The sequence below is a fragment of the Lepidochelys kempii genome, chromosome 12 (assembly GCF_965140265.1).
Source record: "Lepidochelys kempii isolate rLepKem1 chromosome 12, rLepKem1.hap2, whole genome shotgun sequence".
Taxonomy (NCBI): Eukaryota; Metazoa; Chordata; order Testudines; family Cheloniidae; genus Lepidochelys; species Lepidochelys kempii.
The window spans coordinates 36505073-36529266 of NC_133267.1; the positions used below are offsets into that span (position 1 = coordinate 36505073).

At 43.8% G+C, this 24194-nt stretch overlaps 1 protein-coding gene across 1 annotated transcript in view; it reads right to left on the reverse strand.

The window, feature by feature from the left end:
- Nucleotides 1-24194, reverse strand: part of IRF8 (interferon regulatory factor 8) — a 73396-nt gene that overhangs the window by 6600 nt on the left and 42602 nt on the right. Inside the window, exons 8-13 of the mRNA XM_073308428.1 lie at nt 22664-22854; nt 7717-7891; nt 4762-4945; nt 2638-2726; nt 1930-2041; nt 1084-1134 (exon numbers count right to left, since the gene is read on the reverse strand). Of these exons, the coding sequence (XP_073164529.1) occupies nt 1084-1134; nt 1930-2041; nt 2638-2726; nt 4762-4945; nt 7717-7891; nt 22664-22854 (802 nt within the window). The remainder of the gene's footprint in view (nt 1-1083; nt 1135-1929; nt 2042-2637; nt 2727-4761; nt 4946-7716; nt 7892-22663; nt 22855-24194) is intronic.

Consider the following 24194-nt stretch of genomic DNA (forward strand, 5'->3'; position numbering starts at 1 on the left):
CCAGGACAGCCATTTTATGCTGCCACATAGGTGTGCAGGAGGGCATCCCCTGTGGCCTTGGGATCCTTCTACCAACAAACTCTCTGTCCTTAAGGGTGTCTGTCAGACTTGGTCCCTTGTTAGCTAACTATATTGCCCTGTGTGTGCATCTGCCACCTCAGCTGAAACTTGCCCTTTCACTCATGCTACTGTTTGTTATCTAAACAACCTGCTAGGTCTCCAAACAAATGCCTGTACCAATGCAGAGAGCAGATTTGCCGTGGGTAAGCAATATGCACAGCGGATTTGCAACCAAGAGCCCAGTTCTTGCTGTGGCTGGTAGAGATAGCAAAGGAGGCTTAATGTCACCTTTACACTCCTCTTCCCCAATCCTGGTGGCACCCAGGGGCTGGTTTGGTCCTCAGCACAAGTCAGACTAGCCTCAAGGTGCCACCTATGGGCTGCTGTGCTGGCCAGATCACCGAAGCATGGAGTGCTCTGGTCACAGTCGTTCCAGCTTTTGGCATATCTTCAATACCCGGGAAGGGCTGGAAGGACTGGCACAGAGCCGGGGCTATGGTAGCCTCATGCCACCTGGGGACTTCCCAACACCCAGGGAATCCCCAGCTGGCTCTTTAAGTCAACTTTACGTGTTGTTGGAGCAGTGCAAAGGCATCATCTTATTGGGCAGGATCTGGCCTCCTCCCTGGTGCATGAATCTCTGCTACTGCTTAGAAGCTTTAATGCCTTTGCCTGGGTGCTGAGAATGCATCCGATGAAGTGAGCTGTAGCTCACGAAAGCTTATGCTCAAATAAATTGGTTAGTCCCTAAGGTACCACAAGTACTCCTTTTCTTTTTGAGAATGGAACAGCGGCTTATGAAGTCAGAGTGTTTCTGAGCAATTGAGCCCTAAGCTGCCATTTTCGGTGGCTCTGCCATTTTTGATGATTATTTTCTCTGTGTGCGCATGAACAGGGCCACAACAGCAGCGAAGCCAGGCACCAGCTGGGAGTGTCACATGAGAGGTAGCTTACACCATACTGACTGAGGGCACAGCATGTAACTAAGCAAGGAAGCATGCAGTGGAATGGGATTTCTGGTACCTGAATGCAGCTGTTCATAGCTGGAGTACCCATTCATCAGGGGCACAGCTGCTGTGGGAAAAGAAATAAAGTTATATTTGTGTGCCAAGTTTTGAAACAAGCACCTGGATCTCTGGTAAAATCCAGTGACCTGGCCACCCGCTCGTTCCACCCAGGTGCTGTTTCCTCTCAACCCCTAAATTCTTCCTCTCGACATCGTCCTGATCCCTCCATGGTTTCATGAGAAAAGAAAATCCTGCAAGGAGGCTGGCCCACATCAGGGGTTCCACTTCCCCAGCCAGATGAGCAGCGACAGAACTGAGATTCCCAACATGGGATCCAGAACGGTGCTGCCATGTATGGGGAATTTACTTGACAACGTACCACTTTAGAGCCAACCTGTCGCTTTAAGCCCGTTGGGCCTGCAGCTGTCGTCCTTACCATTCCCAATGGAATCAATGGGAGTTTTGCCAGAGCAAGGACTACCATCTAACTAAGGTCAGCCACTGCCAATGCGATGATGACACGAACCTTATACTTTAGATCTGGGGCTTCTGAATATATGTAGAGTCAGACGTAACCCCCTGAGCAACTACAAAACATTGACAGTCATGACATGTGCCATTGCAAAGATAATTTTTCCTGTACTTACAGCAAGATTTAAATTCGAGGTATGATGATATTTTAGGCATTCTTTATAAACTTGTTCCTCAAACAAAAAAATCCTCCACAAGCATCAAATATAGAGGCAGCTATTCAGAGATCACCAAAATTAGTCTTTGCTATCCTGGTTGTGTCCTTGAGGGATTACCCAATCAAACTAGACACTCTGATCTATAAATCCTGGATACGTTGTTGGTGTCTTACCAGGGCTAGGTTGCTGCATCCACCAGTCTGGTATTGGAGGGTTTCTACAATTCTCCTGAGGTGGGGAAGGGCTTCTCTTTATTATACCAAGGTAATCGTCTACACCAGGGGACTGAGGAAGACAGAAAAGCCATTACATCATCCAGGCAACAAAACCGAGATTAAGCAGTTTTGCAGTTTCAAGCAATCAACATCATATCAATGGCAATCAATATGGTATGGAAACAAGCCATTATCTAAATTGCTCACTGGCCCCTGAACAGGAATAGTAAAAACAAACACAGTAGGGCAGCAGGGATACTGTGACATAGGTGAACTCTTCGGCTTTGTGACTGGTTAGGAGGAGGGGGCCTTGGATTTCATAGGGACGCTGAGAGCAGAATTTACCCCAACAATTTTGCATCACAATGAAGGGAGACAAGAGCTGCAAAAGTCTGACCCGCTGGTGAAACTCTTATGGAGCTGTATGCAAACGTGAGATGCATTGATATGACAAGCAAACTGTGCACTGTGTTACATGAATGAATGTAACGAACATATCTGTAAAACATGCAGATTTGTTCTTCTTGCCCCAGTGATATCAAAATCTAGGTCCCGCGGCGGTATGGTTTTATCATTAGAAAAATGCAATACACAATTTCATGGAGAAACTTTACCATCTAGCCCTTCCAACCAAAGAGAGAACACTTCTCTATAGCAGTTAGTTACCTCTTTTATTAGGTCATCTATCGCAGAAGGACTGCAATCCATCTCAGTGGCTTCATTCAAGCTCCCTCCATTAGCAACACCTGCTTTGCCTGGAAAGAAATACAAGAATTCAATGCTCAACGCATCACACCATGTGCAGTGATCTAACAAGGAACCAGACCATAAAACATGCAAGAGAAGGCCATGGGATGAGGGTGACTTGCTTTAGGGACATAAAGAAAAGGAGTACTTGTGGCACCTTAGAGACTAACCAATTTATTTGAGCATGAGCTTTCGTGAGCTACAGCTCACTTCATCTGATGCATACCGTGGAAACTGCAGTAGACATTATATACACACAGAAACCATGAAACAATACCCCCTCCCACCCCACTGTCCTGCTGGTAATAGCTTATCTAAAGTGATCATCAAGTTGGGACATGTTTACCATTGTTAAAATAAAGAAACCTAGAATCCTTCATGGGATCTTACCTCTCACTGCCATGTATGGGGAATTCACTTGACAATGTACCACTTTAGAGCCAACCTGTCACTTTACAACTGTGCAACCCCATTGGCCCTGCAGCTGTAGTCCTTTCCATTCCCATTGAAATCAATGGTAGTTTTTCCAGAGCAAGGACTGCAAGATTGAGCCCAACGGATTGCATGGGTGTGAATAAGATTAAATCCAGAAAACAGCCACAGTTCTGCTGCAGCTGGGAACAATTTAACCTTCACTGGCAAATTTTCTTCCCTGCCAAAGCACAGCTCTGCATTGTTGGGGGGAAATGGAATGCCATTTGCATAATGCTTGTAACAAGTGAACAGAAATATAAAACCTTCTGCGTGAATGAAGTTTACAGAGACCAAAATGCTAAAGGTAGACTTCCTGACAACCAGATTTTGCATGCTTAAAAAAAAGAAAAGCACAAACAAAACCACAAATAAAAATAAACTTAGCACAGCTACCACCAGACCGGACATCACAGCAACAAATGTTCTCTGCTGAACCCCTGTTACTATAATCGCCGCTTTTACTGTTGGGCAATGCGAGGGAGTTATTCTATTTCCTCAGCATCTGTACAGATTAAAGCAGCTGTACCTTTAGGTTAGAAGGGGGCAACAGGACTGAATGTAAGGCCAAAACCACAACTAAAACCTTCACCAGGACAGACTTCAGGACTGATTCTGATCTCAGCCCAGACTTACCCCGGAAGGACTCCATTGACTTTAGTGGAGTCACTCTGTGTTTATACTGGTGTAAGTGGGAACAGGATCAGACCTTCTGAGCCAGACTGCCATGGAGTATTGTCAGCTAATGTCAGACAGCACGCTCTGTTGTTTGGTTTTTTACTTGGCGGGAATAGCCTCTCATACTCAAACAGCTGTGGGATGAGGCCCTGGGGAGGAGGGTGAATTCCAAACTTTCCACATGGAGTTTTCCCCAGATCCTTCCAGCGGGGGCCAAGGAGTGTTTGCTCTCCTCCCGCCAGGAAGAAGGGACAAGATCTTGATGGCATGGACTTCCAGTGGCTCTCCACATGCAGGTCCTGTGCATCTGAAGTGGCCTTGGGGCCCTTGTCCCTCGCCTGCCAGGCCTTTCCTTGCTAAAAGGCACCCCAGAATCCTCCCTGAAAAGGTTCCACAGTCCATGTGGCTACAGTAAAGTGACAGCAGTTTACAGCTACATTAATTTTCCCCAGGTGGCTTTGAGGAAGAAAGGATGCATGACCCCCTGGCCTCTCCTTCCCCAACCCCTTGATCTCCCATATCTGCCCTCTGCCTGCCCCTCCTCAGCCATGGATCCCTGCCCCACAGCTCTAGGGAAGAGTGGGACAGTGCTGACTCCCCCCTTCCCCACCCATTCCATGACCAAGGCAGCTCCCTGGGCAATGATCTAGGGGGTACAACCTGACCCAGTGGAATCACCTAGATTCACACTGGCACAAGTGAAGGTGGAATATGGCCCGGGAAATGCAGCTCGGTATCTGAATGCATGTCAGAACTGGCATAAGTCCACTTCTGTTTTTCCCTTTGCTTTAATAACCAGACACAATCTCTCTTCTCCTATAAATCCCTCAGATGTTCAATGCTCAGGAGGCAGGTGGCTATGGAACAAGTCACTTAGTTTATCAGGACACTTACATTTCTGCTCTTCCTCTGGGACAATCCTGTACACTTTGTACGGCTCCGAGATGTCCAGCTGGGACCTGTCAGTCACCTCCTCGAAGTCCGGGCTCTTGTTCAGAGCACAGCGTAGCCTCGTTTTCCAAGTGGCTGGCTCGGCTTTGTCACCTTCTTTAAATTTCCCTTTGAAAACTGCCCAAGCCTAAAACAAAAGAGAAGTGCCACAGAGCTGAAGAACCAGCTTTACAACTAGAGCTACGTTTTATGGGGTTTATTTCATTTTTCAGGGTTTATTTTTAGCAATTTTTGAATTTTATGCATTTTCCAAAAAAATCCAGGGGATTTGGGGCTCTCTCTGTGTATACAGCAATGAGTAATCTCTTGGGAATATTCCCGAGTGGTGCTTTAATGTAGTACCACTTCAAACAGCACTATATTCAAGCACACTAGGGAGTCTTTAGTGAGCACCAGCAGGGTCTACACAGACTAATTAATGCACAGCATGTTAGAGCACTTTAGAAACCACAGCCCCATAGTCCGTATTGCAGCTCTGTGTAGACAAACCCGTAGATCCAAGTAACCATTTTTGGTGTTTATTGGCTAAACGCCTATTTCATTGTCGTCTGATTGGTTAAAGGCTAAAATCAGAAGCCCAGTTTATAACTTCAGGGCCAAATCTCACATTTGTTCCTCAAGGCCGTTTCCTAATGTCCTCACTCAGGGAAACTCCTAGTGACTTCCACCGCAGATCTAACCACCTCTCCTAGGTACTTGCCTGGCCACTGTCACTGCAGTGTCTGAGCTCCTCATAATCGTCACTGGATTTATTCTCAGTTACAGCACTGCTGTTAGGCAGAGAAGGGCTGTTATCCCATTCTCACTGATGGGAAACTGAGGGGCAGAGTTACACTTCTTGGATAACCCTGAGCAAGTACATCAGAGGTGGGAATTGAAGCCTCATCTCTTAGGTCAGGGCCCTAACTACTGTACTATCCTTCACACTGACTTACAAAGTGCCTGATTCTCCAGGGCACTGCAGCTTCTGCAGTTATCATTTAAACCCACGCAAAATGCTTCCCATTCAGAGTTCTCCATTCATTTCATCCCAGGAGTAGTGTTTTACAGTCACTTTGCCCAGGTGGAAATGACCACTCAAGGCACAGGGCACGGGAGAATCCGGCCCACAATATCAGTGCACTGGAAAGTCAGAGCTTACAAAGAGGAAGCTGCAATAGGTTTCGATCAAGTTTTCAAAAAGCACAACAAAAAACCTCTTGTCCCAAAATCTGAAAAGCCGAGAAGGGAGACTATTGCATGCAAATAGCCTGTATAGGGTCACCATATCCCTAACGTGAAATTCTTTTCTTTCCAGAATTTTGCACAAATTGTGACTTACACAATTTGCCACGGTCCAAAATTAGCCTTGTAATTACCCTCATCGTGATGGACAGGTGAGTGAGAGATGTGGGGAGAGTCTTAAGCTTTGCACACTCTTCTTTTCATTAGTGCGTCCCAGCTCTAAACTAGTCTAAACAATCTTCTCTGTGCTTAATACTCTTGCCCATGGAAGGTCTGATTTCCAAAAAATACATTTACAATTAACACAACTGTGCTCAGCTCAGGCATAATAGCAATAATTGGGATTTTTTTAAAATTGCTTTTGCATAGCAGATGCACAATGGTGCATTCATTCTTGGAAATCACATCCACAGTATTAAGTGCTTTTAAAAAGCTATCACTCAAGGCTGGCATGATTTTCATTGCAGGGGAGGCAGCGTTGCTCAGTTGATACAGCACAAAAGTGGGACTCAGGAGACCTGATTTCTATTCTCTGCTTGCCACTGGCCTGCTGGGTGACTTTAGACAAGTCACTTCCCTGCTCCGTGTCTCGGCTTCTGCATCTGTGCAATGGGGATAATAATACTGACTTCCTTTGTAAAGCGTTTTGAGATCTACTGACAAAAAGATCTATGTAAGGGCTAGGTATTTTTATTATTACAGGCTACTGAAAATTAATATTTAGGGACATTTGAAAAAGCTTATCAACATGGTGTCTCGCAATATAATGTGCACATAGTGATTTGGAAAACCATATTAATTTAGCAGGCTTGATCCCTTTGGAGCAGTTTTGGTGTGCCATAAAAATACTTCTTTAGGCCCTGATCCCGCAGCGACTTGACTGGAATAAATGGGACCTTTCGCAGTGAATAAAGCTGTGCATATGAATAAGCGTTGGCAGAATGGGGGCTGTAGCCCTGTTTATAAATAAATGTCTACGGCAACTATGCATAATAAAAACCAGACAAAGACCAGTTAGTACCACCAATATATTCCATATTCAATATCTTAGCCTTTTAAACTCAGAGCCATAAACTCCTGAAAAGTTGGAGACGCTAACTCCCTGGGTCAAACTCTGCACCTTACACCTGTGCAGCCTCAATGCAGCCAACAGGGCTCTGGCGGTATGGCTGAGCCAGATTTAGCCTACTCCCATAGTCATGTCGGGACCCAGATAGCTGTAGCTCATTTCATCTCTGTACAGAAGCAGATCTTTGCAAAAGCCAATTTTCCATCAAAAAATGTTAGACCAGCCCTATCAACAACTGCTGTGGGTGCTCAGCACCTTTAGGAAGAGGTAGGGGATGTATTATTAATGCCCAAATTGACTTTAATTTAAAGGAGGATTGCAGTGCTAGGCAATTCTCACTGGGGGAAAAAAAAAAAAATCATGCAAGCATGGAAAGCTGTTACATTGCCAAAAATAGGAGCAGGCTGAGCACTTTCTGCAAAGTCAGTGGGAGACAAGGGCGCTCGGCAACTCTCCAGAGGCAGCCAGCAGCCTAGAGCACCAGAGCATCAAAGGCAGGGGCAGGGCTGCTCAGCAGGAAGGGGATGGGCCCAATGTGTTTGCAATGAAAGAGAAAGTCACGGTGCATGAGCGTGTTAAGAAAAGAAATGTACCATCTCTCCTACCTTGAATATAGAAGCATCCACCTCCTGGTTGTAATCCTGTTTCCCGGCATGTTTCCACGGGATGCGGAACATGCTTTTCTCTTCGTTCTCCCAGATCAGGCCCGGGTACATCCCACTATCGATCTGTTCAATCAGCCACTGCCTGAGCCGCCTCCCACCGTTCCTGTCACACATCCTGGAAGGGAAATTCGCAGGGTCCATTAAATGCCTCCCACCGGCCACACGCCTGCCACCTACAGGAGTCAAGTGTCACACTTCAAGGCGTTCTGCTGACCCGTACACAGACATCAGGAGTCAGCAACCGTTGGGGGGGGGGGGGGTTGTTACACGACACACCATGGGCCAGGGCTGTCTTCATTGTGTACGTCTGGTACACGGTCAGCACTTAACGGACAATATACAGCGATATCAAAATGTCCTAATTATTGTGTACACATAACCAAGGCCAAAACTATTAAATGCCCCCAATACTCTGTGACAGCCCATTATAAATTACTATTAATAGCAATAATTTGCACTTATATAGTAACTACCATTCAAGGATCTCAAAGCTCACTATTATTACCCCCATTTTACAAATAAAGAAACTGAGGCACGGAGAGGGGATAAGTGATTTGCCCCAGGCCACAATGGGAGTGCGTATCAGGACTAGAACCAAGAACTCCCCAGCTCTCACCACTAGACCATGCCACCTACTATTCACACTGTGGATTGAAACTTGGTTTCAAGGCTCTTTGGGACAAGAACTATCTTTTTGTTCTGGGTTTGTACAGCGCCTAGCACAATGGAGTCCTGGTCCAGGGCAGAGCTCCTAAGTGCTGCCATAATATACCTAATGGATAAGGAAAAGAGCACAATTTAGATGTAAAGAACCAAATTCTGCTTTCAGTTACACTGGTGTAAATATACAGTGACTCCACTGGTTTCAGTGGAGAGAGACTATTTAATAGCCAAGAGCAGAATCTGGCCTAAAGTTGCTTGAAATGCATTCTGTAGGGCCCACATGCATCTGTTTGTAAAGTCGGGAGGGGAGGATCCAAAGAAATGAATAAAACAGATATTCCATAGAACTAGCATTTTTAGGCAGAGCCTCTGTGACTCAGATGTGTCCAACACTTTCATAGAACTGTCCCTCTTGGAAAATTGCAGGCGGTACAGGAAGCTTAGAGCTTTCCTCCCCAACTCCTCTGTCCCCGCTCCCAAACGCTTCTTCACATAATATGCACGTTGCAGGAGATCTTGACAAACGCCATCAAAAGACTGCTTTGTATTGTACAAAATCATCTTCTCTGTAATTCAGGTGCCAGTCACAAGAACAACAGCTGGAAATCCCCCCGATAGCTGGAAAGATGCTCAGCCCTTAACTAAACATTTGTCTTGCCAACATTTCAGTGCTATAGACTATTTCCCCATGTTATTTTTGATGAGAAAAATTCCTCAGACTGCTGGATGCCTGCCTAATAGCAGGCTAATAGAGATGATGAAAGCTATCCAATTATCAGATTGAAACTCCCAGGAGCACTATTGAAAAGAAGCCTCATTTGAATCAGTGTAGCCAGAGTAACAAGAAACAAAAAACCACACTGTATTAGTCAGTTCTCTTGAATTATTACAATTTCTTCCCTCGGCCTTTTCCACTGAGGGCCAGAACCTGTGCTGGTGTAAGTTGATTCAATTCCACTGACTTCAGTGGAGTGACGTCTACTTTCACCAGCTGAAGATCTTACCAATTACATGATGTGTTCATTGCATACAGAACTAGGGACTACGGGGCCTGATACTGCTGTCACTTATACCACTGAAGCTCCAGAGATGTTAGAGGAGTTATTCCTGCTCTTCACTGGTGAGAGGGGAGAATGAAATCCATTGAGTTTGCATTGAAGTCTATTTAGTAAGTTGATATGCTTTAATGGTCAGCATTTCTTGGCTTACTATATCCCTGCCCTTGCTCCTCACACAGACTCCATTACCTCTCGCTGGTACTTGGGCTGAGCAACAAACGCAGGACTGAGCCATGAGCACATATACAAATGAACTAAAGTAAAATGCAGTTAGCATTTCAGAGAATCATCTAATTATAGTGCATTCAGCATCACTATAGTTAGAAATGGAGAATTTCCCCTAATCACTGGGCCTCTCATTATAGCTCAGCAGTTTTAATATACATCATGCTGAAAGAGACAGAGTTCTCTGCCTCAGTGTAATTTTATTCCATTTTGGCTGTAAGTCAGTTTGGCTATGTTTTAGGGCCCAATCCTTAGACAATAAACCCCGTTGATTTCAATGCGATAACTCATGTGACCAAGTCCTCCAGGATCAGTGTCTTTGTTGCATGAGAATAAGTGTGTAAATTATTTGAATTTCCAAAGCTGTTTTTGCACATGCTGGTAACAATTAAGAAAAGTGTTTTTACAGAAAACAAAATGGGGGGGAGGAGTATTCTTTTAAACAATTAAGCAAGCAGGTCATTGACATGCTGGTAGCAGGCACAATTTGAAAAGCACCTATATGCACATACCAAACTAAGTTTAACAAGAATTGTGTTCCATAGTAGCCCATACCTGAAGTCAATGGGGATTGTGTGGGTCTATCCCAGGGAAAATCTGTTCACACATTATGCATATATAACCTACATTGCAAACATGGATTTCAATTGGGTTTTGAGGACCAAGATCAAGAGGTTCCTCTGAGTGACAGATTATTCCATTGGCCAAATCCTCACACTCAGGACACCAGGCAAAAATTCAGGTAATAGATTCAGAGCCATGACAAGGTCAATGGAAGAGTGGTCCTAATTCTACAACTGTATGCTAAGGACCTGCACACCTAAGGAATCACAATATTCCAACCGGTGTTAGAAAGTATGTTCAAAGGACCTAAAACTGCAGAAGGATGGGTTAGGGAATGGATCACCCAAACCAAGGTTTGCACTGGCTGGCTGGTTCTTTTTGATGATGTCACTTTGTGCAACATCTCCCAGTTGTGGGAGGCCCCAGGGACTTCATTGCTGCAAATAAATATGTAAAGCGAATAATCCCAAGATTTAGTCTAACTTCCCCCACCCACCCTGCTTCCTGATTTCAACCACTCATTTCTTCCAGTTGTTGAAAAGTGGTTTTATCCCTGTCTGACACCAATTAGCATCGCATTTTCTTTTCCAAGGGGAGCCGCAGATCAGGATTTAGAGATTCCTATGCTACCACCAGCATTTTCCTCCCTGGCCTCCACACCAGAGATGGGAGCAGCCTGAATAGCAGCACAAGGGCTCAAACAACTGATCAGTTTTCAGTGTCTCTTCCTCTTTTAGAAATGGCATTTTTTCACCCCTCTCCCGTTTCCTTTTCTGCAGCAGGTCCTTAACAGTTTAATCATTAGGAAGTCCATGGCAAAGTCCAAGACCACCTAAATTATGATTTGTTGGCTCATTCCTCTGAAAGAGGATCCACGGTAACATTAAAGACAAACCATGTAAACAATCAAAAAGATCGTATGTACTCACTTCTCTTCTGTCTCTGAATTACTCAGTGATATTTAGGCAAATTCTTCTATTTGAGAATAAACTGTTAATGCTTCAAATTGTCTTTTGTAACTTTTTAATAGGGACCAATGGCACTTACTTGACAAGGTGCATTTTGGGGCCATTGCTGAACTCAGGCCAAATTACTTTGGGCCTAATTAAACTAATGTTAACTGTCCAATTTAACCAATGCCATCAGGGAAATACTCAGTTAAAGGTAACAACTCTTCTCTAATTCATCTGATTGTCCATAAATGCTGTCCTTCATGTTAGTCCAGATTCCCTGACACCTTGGCTTGGCTTCCACACCATGCAAAGCATGCAAACCCTGAATGACTGATATTTTGGGTTTATATGATGCAACAGTTAGATGGAGTTTAACAGAAGTGGGCTGGTGGCAAGCTGATTGGAGATCCCTTACAAAACGTAGGGACAATGGAGCTAGTTAAAGACTGAGTGCACACATGACATAGGAATGACTTTGCCTTTTGTACATTTAGCCCAATCTTTTAATATTACTCTGTCTTTATTACCCCAAAGCCAAAAAGTGGCCACCATACCTATTGCTTAAATAAGAAGAGATCAGCTCCATTCAATAATATGATTTGGGGGCAAGAGATAACAACAGGGCTCTGTCGCACTGCTTGCTCACTATTCATTCTGTCCAGATTCCTATAAAGGTTAGCCAGAGTTCTGTCTAATTAGAGGGTGTGCTGAATAGACCCCATAAGCTGTGTCTAGCCTAGAAGTTCCTATTCCTATTTTGTGCTCAGCTGGGATTCATAATAGTACAGTTAAAACAAGACGACTTTATTGTACTGTTTAGGGAACAGGAGACAATAAGATAGGGATCAAAAGAACATAAGCCTGGCCATAGTGGGTCAGACCAATGGTCCATCTAGCTCAGTATCCTGTCTGCCGACAGAGGCCAGTGCCAGATGCTTCAGAGGGAATAAAGAGAACAGGGTCAATTATCAAGTGATCCATCCCCAGTCATCCAGTCCCAGCTTCCGGCAGTCAGAGGTTTAGGGACACCCAGAGCATGGGCCTGTGTCCCTGACCACCTTGACCTATAGCCAGTGACGGAGCCCATCACTAGGCAGAATCACAGGATATTGCACATCCCTCCAAAGCATTTTCAAAGAACCAGTTACCCTCACAGCTTGTGTGTATTGTGCCCGATGAACTTTTCTTTTCTTTTTAAGCAGAGACCTAAGGTGGGAGTTTGGAATTTTGGAAGGGGGGGGAACTTTCCAAGCTCCCAGCTTCTCCATTGTTTCATGAAACCGCTCAAGAGGTAATACTGCTGGTGTCATTTTTGTTGTGGTCTTGTTTCAAGTTGAGAGAGATCTTTACATATGTTGCTTTTCCTCCAGCCTGTACCTTACTATACTGGCTATGGGCAAAACCTTTTACCTTGCCTTTGCAAACTAGCAAATGCTCTCCCAGACACCAGTTGGAGTGTGTTTCACCAGGTGCAGTCCAGATTACATTATTTAAATATAAAAGAGAACAAAAATGGAAAATATCTGTAATTATCCCTCTCCATAGCATCAACGAGGAATCACTGATTTATTTCTTGTCAACAGAGCAGGTAATTGTTTTTAATCAATTAGGGTCCTGGGACATGCGCTGCACTCCACATTCTTAAGCGTCATTTCTGATTCCTGCCTGGAGCGAGCTCCATGCTTTCATTTAAAGTTAGGTCAAAATGCATTAGCATGGACAGAGGGAGCCCAGCGCTGGCCGGCGTGAAGCAGAAACGTGCCACCTCCAAAGTTCAAATCTCACCTGCAAAAAGGAAGCTGAGGTTGCAAAGAAATAAAAAGCTCCTCAAATCAATGCCAAAGCGGGCCACGTTACATTTGCAAATGCAAACGTTAGTCAATGGTTTTACAAAGAAGAGGCAAGGCTTAGCAAACACCACCTGGGCTCTGCCCGGCCCACCTATCAACAACCCTGCCGGCTGCAGAATGCTCTGCTCGGAGGAGGAAGGGGTGAGATGCAAATACCTGTCAGCAGTCTGCAGAATCGGCTTGCGCCCCGGTGCTCACCCAGATGTGCCCAGCGGCTGCGCGCAGCTGGTTCGCTCTGCGCAAAGCGCTCGCAGGCCAGAGAGGGTAAGCGAAAGCAGGCACTCCCCCGCCCCTTCCTCGCATTTATTAAAAAGCAGGGGGAGGGTCTGCTGTATCCCGCCTCCCCCGGGGCTTGCAGCCAATGGACAGCGGCGGAAAGCCTCCGGCTGGCCAATGGGAATAGGACAAAATTGAGCGCTTTCTTCTAAGCCCTTTCTTTTCCGAGAAATCAGGCTGCGCTGGGGGCGCAAAGGGGGTCTCGATGTTGGAGCCTCCTCTCCTGGGTCAACGTTCCATCCCCCCGGGGGCTCGCCCGGGTCAACGTTCCATCCCCCCGGGGGCTCGCCCGGGTCAACGTTCCATCCCCCCGGGGGCTCGCCCGGGTCAACGTTCCATCCCCCCGGGGGCTCGCCCGGATCAACGTTCCATCCCCCCGCGGGCTCGCCCGGGTCAACGTTCCATCCCCCCGGGGGCTCGCCCGGGTCAACGTTCCATCCCCCCGGGAGCTCGCCCGTGGCCCATTTCTCGGCCACATGTAGCGCAGGGCTGCCGGGCCGCAGCGAGCATGCTCCTAACCTCCCTTCTTTCCCATCAGGATCCCTGGCTGCTTGGCAGGGATCTCAGCCTGGCTTTCGTTCCCCGGGGGTGTCGTTTGCAAAGGCTGCATGAGGTGGACAGGCAGGGAGCCAGCGACTGGGGGCGTTTTCTGAAACTCTGCTCAGTGTGAGGGGGGCAGAGCTCGAAGAGGGGATTTCTCGTCGAAACTCAAGCTTTGCTGGAAGGCTGCCCCCGCTTTGCAGCGTGGCTGGGAATTTCCTGGAGCGTGTCCCAGACACCTTGTGTCTTGGGAGAGTGACTCTGTAGAGCTCCGGGCAGCAGGGTGGCTCTCCAGCGCAGCTCTCTCTCTGCCGCTAAATTACAGCTCAGTTGCACGGTTAACTCACTCAGCACCTCACATTTGCTGATTCCAGTGCAAGCAATGAGATGGGAAAGGTGGGATACCCAGAGCCATCACCCAGGCGGCAGGTTACCATGTAGGAAGAGAAATGAGACTGTCAATGGAGTGATCTAATAACACAGATATTTGTTCTGTGTAGTTGCAGCAGCGCTGGGACAATTTTAGAGTGCAACAGTATCCCAAGAGAAAGGATCGGAAACTCCACTGGGTGACATTTAAAACTCAAGCAAGACAGATCACAGATGGACATTCTGTAGCAAGTGATCCTGCATTGACTGGAAAATGGACTTCACATGACCCAACACCTCCTTAATTTCCGATTTATGGGCACTATTAAAATACTAAAGTTGCTGTAGCTCAGGAAAGCTCATGCTCAAATAAATTGGTTAGTCTCTAAGGTGCCACAGGTCCCCCTTTTCTTTTTGTGGATACAGACTAACAGGGCTGCTACTCTGAAACCTAGCATTTCTTGGGGAATTCTGAAGCTGTAGAACCTCTAGGGCATTGATTATAATCAGTGGACATATAAGGCACCTATCTTGGATATCTTTTCACCAGCTTTATTGTCTTTCCTATAGTTATTGCACTACTGGCACAAAGAAAATGTAATTCAAAGAGATCATCAGCATGTAAATAAATGTATGCACTATGTGTAAAATAGCTGTACACCAATGGGTGGATAATGTATGCAGCTAACTCTGGAGGTGTAGCTTACTACTAATGGATACGTTGGAAACATTGGAATTGCTTGCTGGTTATACAGTAGAAAGAAAAAAAGCACTGATTTTGTAAAACCAAGATTCACTAGAGCCAGTTTCTTTTACATAAGCTGGAGAGTCTAAAACTGATACTCAGACTTCAGAGGTTCAGGAGCCGAATTAGTGATCAACATTACCCAAAAAAGCCACAGTAGAGTGAATTCATTGTTAGTGCAAGTTGATAACTTAATTGGTTAATAACGTAATAAAAGCATCCTGATTAGTTAATAACTTAGATTGGTTAATAATTAAATGACATAGTGTTTTAATATCATGTGCCACAAAGAGCCCCAGGAGGCACATTAATGAGCCACTTGCAGCTCCCAGTCTGAGTATCACTGTTCTATAACATTTAGGGATTAAGGATCCGATTCTACAAAGTACAATTTTGATTAAAATCCCTAGAAGGTGAGGGTACTCAGCACTGCACGGGATAAGGCCAGCCCATATCTGAAAAGGATTCTCAGGAGTAAGATGACCTGAAATGCACACCTATGATTTATGATTTGGAAAAATAAATTAAGCAGGGGAAATGTCATTTTGTGACTGTTTTGCCAGTGTTTTTTACTTTGGTCTCCATTCCACCTGTAGATCTGAACAGAAAATTCTTTATCAAACTGAATAGTGCCTTTCCATGTTTTATCTGGAATAGAAATGTGCCAAGATATTCCCCAAGTAGATTAGTTGTGATAACAGAGACAAGAGGACTTCTGCTTTCTGATGATTTTAGACATTTGTTTTTAGGGCTGCCAAATTAAATACAGAGAGATAAGATGGGCGATGTAATATCTTTGATTGGACCAACTTCTGTTGGTGAGAGAGACAAACTTTCAAGCCACACAGAGATCTTCATAAAGTCTGGGAAAGGCACTCCCAGCATCACAGCACAATGCGAGGTGGAACAGATTGTTTATCATAGGTAGTGAGCACATATTGTAAGGGACCATTCAAGGTAGAAAGAAAAGGAGGACTTGTGGCACCTTAGAGACTAACCAATTTATTAGAGCATAAGCTTTCGTGAGCTACAGCTCACTTCATCGGATGTATACAGTGGAAAATATAGTGGGGAGATTTTATATATACAGAGAACATGAAACAATGGGTGTTGTTCTCTGTGTATATAAAATCTCCCCACTATATTTTCCACAGCATGCATCCAATGAAGTGAGCTGTAGTTCACGAAAGCTTATGCTCAAATAAATTGGTTAGTCTCTAAGGTGCCATAAGTATTTCATTCAAGGTAGAGTGGCTCATTAACACCTCTGCAATCATAGGACAAAAAGAGGGGGCCTACACACCGCGTACAGATTATATACATGCTTTTTAGAAGAAGAAATATGTGTACATCTCACTGTGGCTAACACTGAGAGATGACATTGCTATCCGCAAGGGGAGTGTATGGAACTATACACATAAACAATATAATAAAAATTAGGACCTAGGTTACAGAAACACTGTTTTAATTTATGACCTAAATCGCAACCCTAATCTTTAAAGTATTTTTTAAATACCCACACTTGAAGCATGATCCATATCCTCTGGGATATTTGGGTAATAACTATAAAAATATTAGGGGTCAAATGCAACTATGTGGATTGTTATTAATGTAGTGGGAAATCATATGTTCATTTGGCACCTGATCCTGCAAACACATACTCACAAATAGTCCCTTTGACTTCCTTGGAAGATGAGATGTTCAACAACTTGGACAAGAGGCAAACACCATCACTCAGGATTGGGCCCTTGGGCTGTATATACTTTGCAAACATAAGAGTATAAATATACATTTCTTTTTCCAAAAAAAGCAACAACATTTTGTTACCTTGTAAAATGAGCTTTGTTGTGCCAAATCTATCTGTCCATCTATCCCACGTCCAACACAGACTGTGAACCTCTGGAATGATGACAAAATCCAATCCTGCTGTATGCCGAAGGAATTCCATTGAAGCCAGTGGCCTATTTCTGTTGTCATGATCTCATGCACACCCATGGAAATCAGAAGTGACTCCTCTGAAGTCAATGGGGTTACATATATAACAAACCTATGTAAGTGAGATCAGAAAGAGGCCCGAAGGAGTTGCACTGATTCACATTAAGTCTGAATTTGGGCCCAAAGCATTAGTGAGCCATATGAACAGATTGCCATTCAAATCATCCCTAAGCAATAGAGATCTTTCATAGATCACTGTACATTCTTCTTAATAATAACAGAACTTTGTTGTTATTATTTGCATGACAGTGGCATCTAGGAGTCCCAGACCCATTGTACTAGCTGCTCTACAAACATAGACTAAAAGACAGTCCTCGCCCCAAAGACCTTACAATGACAATCTAAACAAGAAGACAAACAGAAATAGACCCACAATTAAATTCTGCTCTCACACTGCTGTAGATCAGGAGTAACTCCACCAAACTCAATGGAATTACACAAGCACAAAACCCAGAATAAGCAAGATCAGAATCAGGCACTTTATACCATAGTGGTGACCTGATTGAGGCAGTAATAAGTGAAAGGTGATTCTAGAAAGAAGTTACAGAGCTACTAGTTGTCGAATAATAACCTCCCTGAAAATGTCTTGGAGGTTTTTCAAAATCTCAGTCCATGTAGTTCCTTTCCAGTAACACTTGCTTAAATTGCCATATCTACACATTAACATTTGGACATTTATTATGCCTGAAACCAAAACACATGCACTTGAGAAATATTCCAAATCATTCCCATCAGCAGTTGGCAATGGCTGTACAAAAACTAGCTAAACCAGTTTCCATGCAAACAGAACTGCCAAATATTTATTTTAAGAGACCTATTTCCCAATATGAGAATAACATATCACTGCCGGACCTTTATTTATATCGTATGACTTCCAAATATGCAACAGACATGACACACGGAATACAGCTAATAAATGTACAGAAATAAAAGAGAGTTGTGATGATTTGGGAAAGCTGCCTATGGACAACTTGTGAATTCTGAAAAATTGTGAATTCTGTATTATGAAAATTATTGAATGGTGGAATGCCTCAGTGGATGGGGAGTCAGCCATTTGTTGCCAGGACTGTGTGTGTGTGACAACAGTTAAGCAACATAAGGACCCCGAAAGACGGTGAGCACCTTCAAGGCCAATTGAAGTAGAGTGCACAGCACCTCACTGAGTCAGTACCGTAGATTTGATTTTCAGAAGTGCTGAAGCATCCACAGCTGTCATAAACTTCAGCTACAATTGTGGGTGCTCGGTGCTTCTGACAAATCAGGCACATAGTGTTCATTCTCAAAATTGCCAGGCCATCAGCCTTGCATCCAATTCTCCTTACGTTTACAGTGACACCTACTGACTGCAACCAGATCACAGCAAGAGAAGGTGGGGAAGGTCATCTCTTTTTACTGGACCCACTTCCGTCAGCGCAAGAGAGAATCTTTCAAGCTCCACAGAGCACTTCTTTCCCAGACCTGAAGAGCTCTGTGAAGCTTGAAAGCTCGTCTCTTTCACCAACAGAAGTGGGTCGAATAAAACAGTGGTTCTCAACCGGGGGCACACAGAGGTTTTCCAGGGGGTCCATCAACTCATCGAGATATTTGCCTAGTTTTACAACAGGCTACATAAAAAGCGCTAGCAAAGTCAGTACAAATGAAAATTTCATACAGACAATGACTTGTTTATACGGCTCTATATACTATACACTGAAATGTAAGTACAATATTTATATTCCAATTGATTCATTTTATAATAACATAGTAAAAATGACAAAGTAAGCTATTTTTCAGCAATAGTGCACTGTGACACTTTTGGTTTTTTATGTCTGATTTTGTAAGCAAGTAGTTTTTAAGTGAGGTGAAACTTGGGGGTTCGCAAGACAAATCAGACTCCTGAAAGGGGTAGAGTAGTCTGGAAAGGTTGAGAGTTAGAAGTACTGCCCTTGACTCTTGTATGTGACAGTGTTTTGGTTTTTTTTTAAATGTGAGACAGTTGTTTCATGATATGATACCCACTTGGATATCATTTGTACCCTGTGACATCGAGACCTTAAGCCAAATCTGAGATCTTGTGGTAAGTCTAGGGAGACATGAATTTTGAATCGCACAATCTGCAACTCGTAATAGTTTGGAACTTCTGACCATTCCTTTGTCAAAAGAGCTCAGTGATATAGCCACACATAAATGACTAGCATAGCAATGGTTTAGCAGTTTGTTTCAGGCTTGCCCATGGGAGTTTGTAACACCTATTGCACATGTAATCTCTGCTTATCACATATCTACTATAACTTCCTATTAATACCAGAGAAACCAACTCTCTTCTCTTTTCCTATACACAAGCTCCATTGTCTGCTTCCTAAAATGTTACCCAAGTTACTAGATGCAATGTCTAAGAGATTGACTTCCTCTCAATCCATTTGATTAAGAGCATTTATGATGGTTTATCTAGCTAATTGTTAAGGGCGCATTCCCAGGTAGTGTATGTTGCAGGTTTTGTTTTTAGTGTTTTCAGCTGGCTTTCAGGCTCCCATTTTGAATGCTAGAGAGTAATGGATGAAGAAAGACAAGAAGATAAGAGGCCTTTTTCCTGCTTTAAGGGGAAGAAAAACTCCATCAATTTCTTTTCCAGAATCTTAATTTGTATCAGAAAAAAAAAACAATCTGGCTCTTTTTAAATAAAATTATTTTGATGTTGATCATGGTTCTCCGAAAAAATACGCATGACATGACATCAGTGGAATAGTGCCCAGGCCCCCAGTTCATACCTAGCCTCCACTGATTTCATTGAAGTTATGCCAGGAATTAATGAGGCCAAAGCAAAGACCAAGAACAGGGATTCCGAATGTGTAATAAATCTCATTTTTATTCTAATGTTCAGTTAAAGATCTCTCAAGTCATCCACCGTTTTGTCACACTCAAAACATTCCAGCATCCAGAACCAACCATAAACTGAATTATTAGAAATATTTTGAACAACTTTTTGTCTAAAAACGGATAGCAGATAACAGAAAATTTTGAGAATCCAAGCAGGCTATTTACAGGATTTTTTTAGTGAAAGACAAAAATCAGTCATGTAGGTTTTAAATATTGCTGATGCTATAATAGTGAGGGTCCTATACGTTCATGGATGGATGGATGGATGGAAATTATGTCTGGGTTTTAAGTCAATACATAAAACTAGTAGCCTGTATTTTTAGCAATGAAACAGAACAAATAATAAACACAGGCTGGTTACATTTTAGGGCAAGGTTTCTATAAAATAGTCCCTGCTATTTTCCCCTTAATCTTATGTAGGATCATAAACACTGAGGGGTACTTCATTCCTGATCCTGCAGTCCTTACTCAGGAATACTCTGCAACTCAGCAAAGTATTTTCCCCATGCCTAACTTTAAACACATGAGTAGTCGATTTAAGTCAGTGGGACTGCTCAGTTGCTTAAAGTTAGTCACCTCCTTAAGTATCTTTCTGAATTATTGACTGAAGGATCAGGTCCTCTAAGTCTGAATACAATCATTGTTCTCGCCTGGATTTTTAAAAGTTTTTAATAGCGTTGGGCCTGGTTCTCATTTGCACTAACCACCACTTCACACCACTTCGGCAATGTAAAGGTGGTAAGAACCAACTCAAATCTCCCCCACTTTACTACATTGCCTTTCATTTTAACGCCCCTTTGTACTGCGAGAGCTATGCAAAGGGGTCTTGGTGTACATGAGAACCTGGCCCTAACTGTGTGTAAAAAAAAAAAAAAAAAAAAATCTGTGAATATTGAGTAGCGTGGCCGACAGCTTCTGCCATCTACACACTCTATCTATCCACACACTGAAAGCCGCACAGCCTGCAGCACTGCACGCTTCCCTTGTTGAATTGTTGTTGAATGTCAAAACATTCAACAACAGCAACACAAATATTGTGAGGGAGATGGGGTAAGAAGCAAATGAAACTACACCAAGTTACCCCAGTTGAGAATGTGTGTGGAGCCTTGGTTGTAGACTGGATTTGATGTTGGCCTCTGTGATCAAATCCTCACAATGACAGTTATAAAAGAAAGCACAGCTCAGAAAGGATTTTGCACAGTTCATGTATCGGACACAGGTGAGGAGCCCAAGATCATGAATTTTCCAAGGGGTTCTGAGCCATGGATTTGAAGGGTGGAGACACCCAGGAAACAAAGGACTTCTTTGGGGTGGTCCAGTGAGGAGGAATAGGAGGAAACAGGTCACAAGAAAACGTAATCTGGACAAGAGGAAAAGTTTCCAGACTGCAAGGTACCCCCAAGGCAATGGGTAATGCAACCCTTACACATGCTGGTGAGAATTTACATACACGAGCAGTCCTATTGAAGCCAAGGGATTGTGCAATCCAGCCCCAAGCAAGCAGTGGAAGCCCTTTGCTTGAGTCATTTAAAACAGGGCTTCACCAAGCATTAGGGAATGCATGTTCGCAAAGGCTGGGGGAGTGGAAAAGGTGGGCTAATGGGCCTTTTCCATTTCCGGTTTCTGTGACTCTATGGCATGTTTGTGAGAGGCATGGGTCTGCTTGCTGAAGAAAGTGACAGCAATGTGATTGCAACTGTTCTGTCATTGCACATGTGGACCTCAGAGCGCTGTGGATGTGAAAATACTCCAGCGTCCTTCCCCCAACCCCTAACTGGCTCTGTGCAGTCCAAGCTTCCTTCTTCTGAGATGGGTAGATGCCCCATCAGGCTCTGATAGGCACATCTGTAGCGTAAGGTCAATCTGAACTGATGATGACTAGGACAGCGAGTGAAATCTGTATATCTGCTGTACTGTGCATGGAGTAAAATGGAGAGTGGTATTGAGCAGCAGCTGTCTCTGTTTTCAGACATCCTGGCCCTGTATTGGCCCTCAGTGTCCAACAACTGAAGAGATCGTGGGATTTATCACACCATAATAATAGGAAAACAAGAGACCAAGGAGATGAAGTCCCAGCAGGCAGAAAGAGCTTTCAAAAGCTATCACACATCCTCTTACTGAAACATGGTGGTTGGTTGTTTTCTAAACACCCTGAAAACAAGTTGCGGGCCAAACCTACTGATGGAGTAAATAGCTGCAACTCTTGACTTCAGTGGATTGATGCCTGATTACCCATGCAGTGAATTTGGTTCTTTGTCTGTAACTGAGAGCATGCCCATCATTCCAGTGCAGCCCTACAACAAAACAAGCTTGGATCATAACGTGATCCATCTGCAAAGCAGAAAACTCACCCTCCATGTGTGCAATAGTGCTAAAAGTTTCACAGGAAAAGGTTCAACCCAACTCAGTAACATTAATAAATTCGCTTCCATAGGATCTTTTATCAGGGGGTCTCAAAACACCCTCACAAACGTTAATAAGTGAAGCCACTCGACACCCCTGAGAGATGGTTACACTGATGCATGGGGAGATCAAGTGATTTGCCTGGTTTCACATTATAAGTCAGTAGCAAAGTTGGAAGTAGAACCCAGGAGTCCGGATTGCAATCTTCGGCTCTAACCACTAGATAACATTACTTGACATAGCATGTTTTGGAAGTTGGCATTCAGTTTGCTCTCCACCCTAGCCATAAACATCAAAGCAATTCTCATTGAAAGATGCATGCAGAGACTTTCATCCAACAGTGATAGCAGCTCTGTGGAATTAGCTGTCCTTTCTTATCTGTTCATCCATCTGTTGCTGCTGGTACCATAGGCATTGAAGGGAAGCGGGTAATTGGATGTTGGGGAGTTGATCCAGTGATTCTCCCTGCTTCCAAGCTGCTGTTCTCTTTGTTTCTTTTCCTGCTCTGTGATTAAGCGCTGTAGCTCTTCTTGGTCATTAAATGGGTTTTTGCCATACTCTTGTTGAACCCAGGCTCGGTACTGCCAAAACAAAACCAAAATGAGTTGTGAAGGCCACTGATAAGGTGAAAAATGCCTCTGCTTATCATTCGCCCTACACCAGAACCTGCAGATAAAGATCCAGATACAAGAGGCAATCAGAATTATTGGGATGTAGAATGAAATCCTAACTTGTCCCAGTACACACTGTAACTGAAATTATGGTGAATCTTTGCTTTCCATGAAATTCTGTGAAAAAAGCTTATAGGAGGGTTCCAGACTGTGCTGCTGGATGTCCATCATCATACAGCATTTAAAGGACCCGATTTGCAGAATTTTGCACCTACCACTGTGCACCTAATTTGTTGCTGCATGTACGTGTGCAAACTACTAACTGCACTAATTTGCACCTGCAGTTATCCAGTTTGTGCACACAGCAATGGCGATTGCACTTGCTAGTTAGGTGTGCAATTGCGCATGCACTTTTGGACATGCACAATTGTGGAAATCAGGCCCACAATGATTAGATACTAAACTTGTAGTTAACTTAATGAGGGAAGCCACACCCCTTTTTCTTTTCTTCTATAGCATCCTTCATAGAAACTGTATCCCTAAGCACTTTAAGCACTAATGGACAATGGACAGGCTGTGATATAAAAACAAAAACAACGAGGAGTCCGATGGCACCTTAAAGACTATCAGATTTATCTGAGCATAAGCTAAAACCCACAAAAGCTTATGCCCAAAGAAATCTGTTAGTCTTTAAGGTGCCACCGGACTCCTCGTTGTTTTTGTGGATACAGACTAACACGGCTACCCCTCTGATACTAGGCTGTGATATAAATTGCAGAAAGCAATGGTGCAAAAGTTTAGCATGGGGAATAAATTAAAGCCTTCATTCCCAAGGCCAAACACAGCGGGAAACATAAAGAAGACGAGAGATGTTGTCAGATGAGAGGTGAAAGAAGATTATGAGTAAACAAGGGGGGGAAGGATACAAGGAGACTGATACAAGTTGTGGGAGCTACAGAGGAGAAGGTTCTTAATCCAACAGTGGTTCCATTAAGAGCAGACCTGTTTATTGCATGTCTCAAAAGCTGTTTCCCACCCCTAGTGCTATACAGGCAAAGAGTGGCAAGATAAATGCTGTCAAATTCCTGTGCAAAGTGCGACGTCTGGCTTGGTAAACATAATGGTGACACCATTGGAAAATGTAACCACAGTCACTCGCATTCCTGTTTTCACTTTATGTCATGACAGTGCAATGGGATTATTTACTTCTTGTTGCCAAGAAGTTACCCTGGTTCCTAGTGCAGTCAAATTACCATAAACAAACACCTCACATTGTTATTTGATGGTGACTCCGGGAACAACCAGAATCA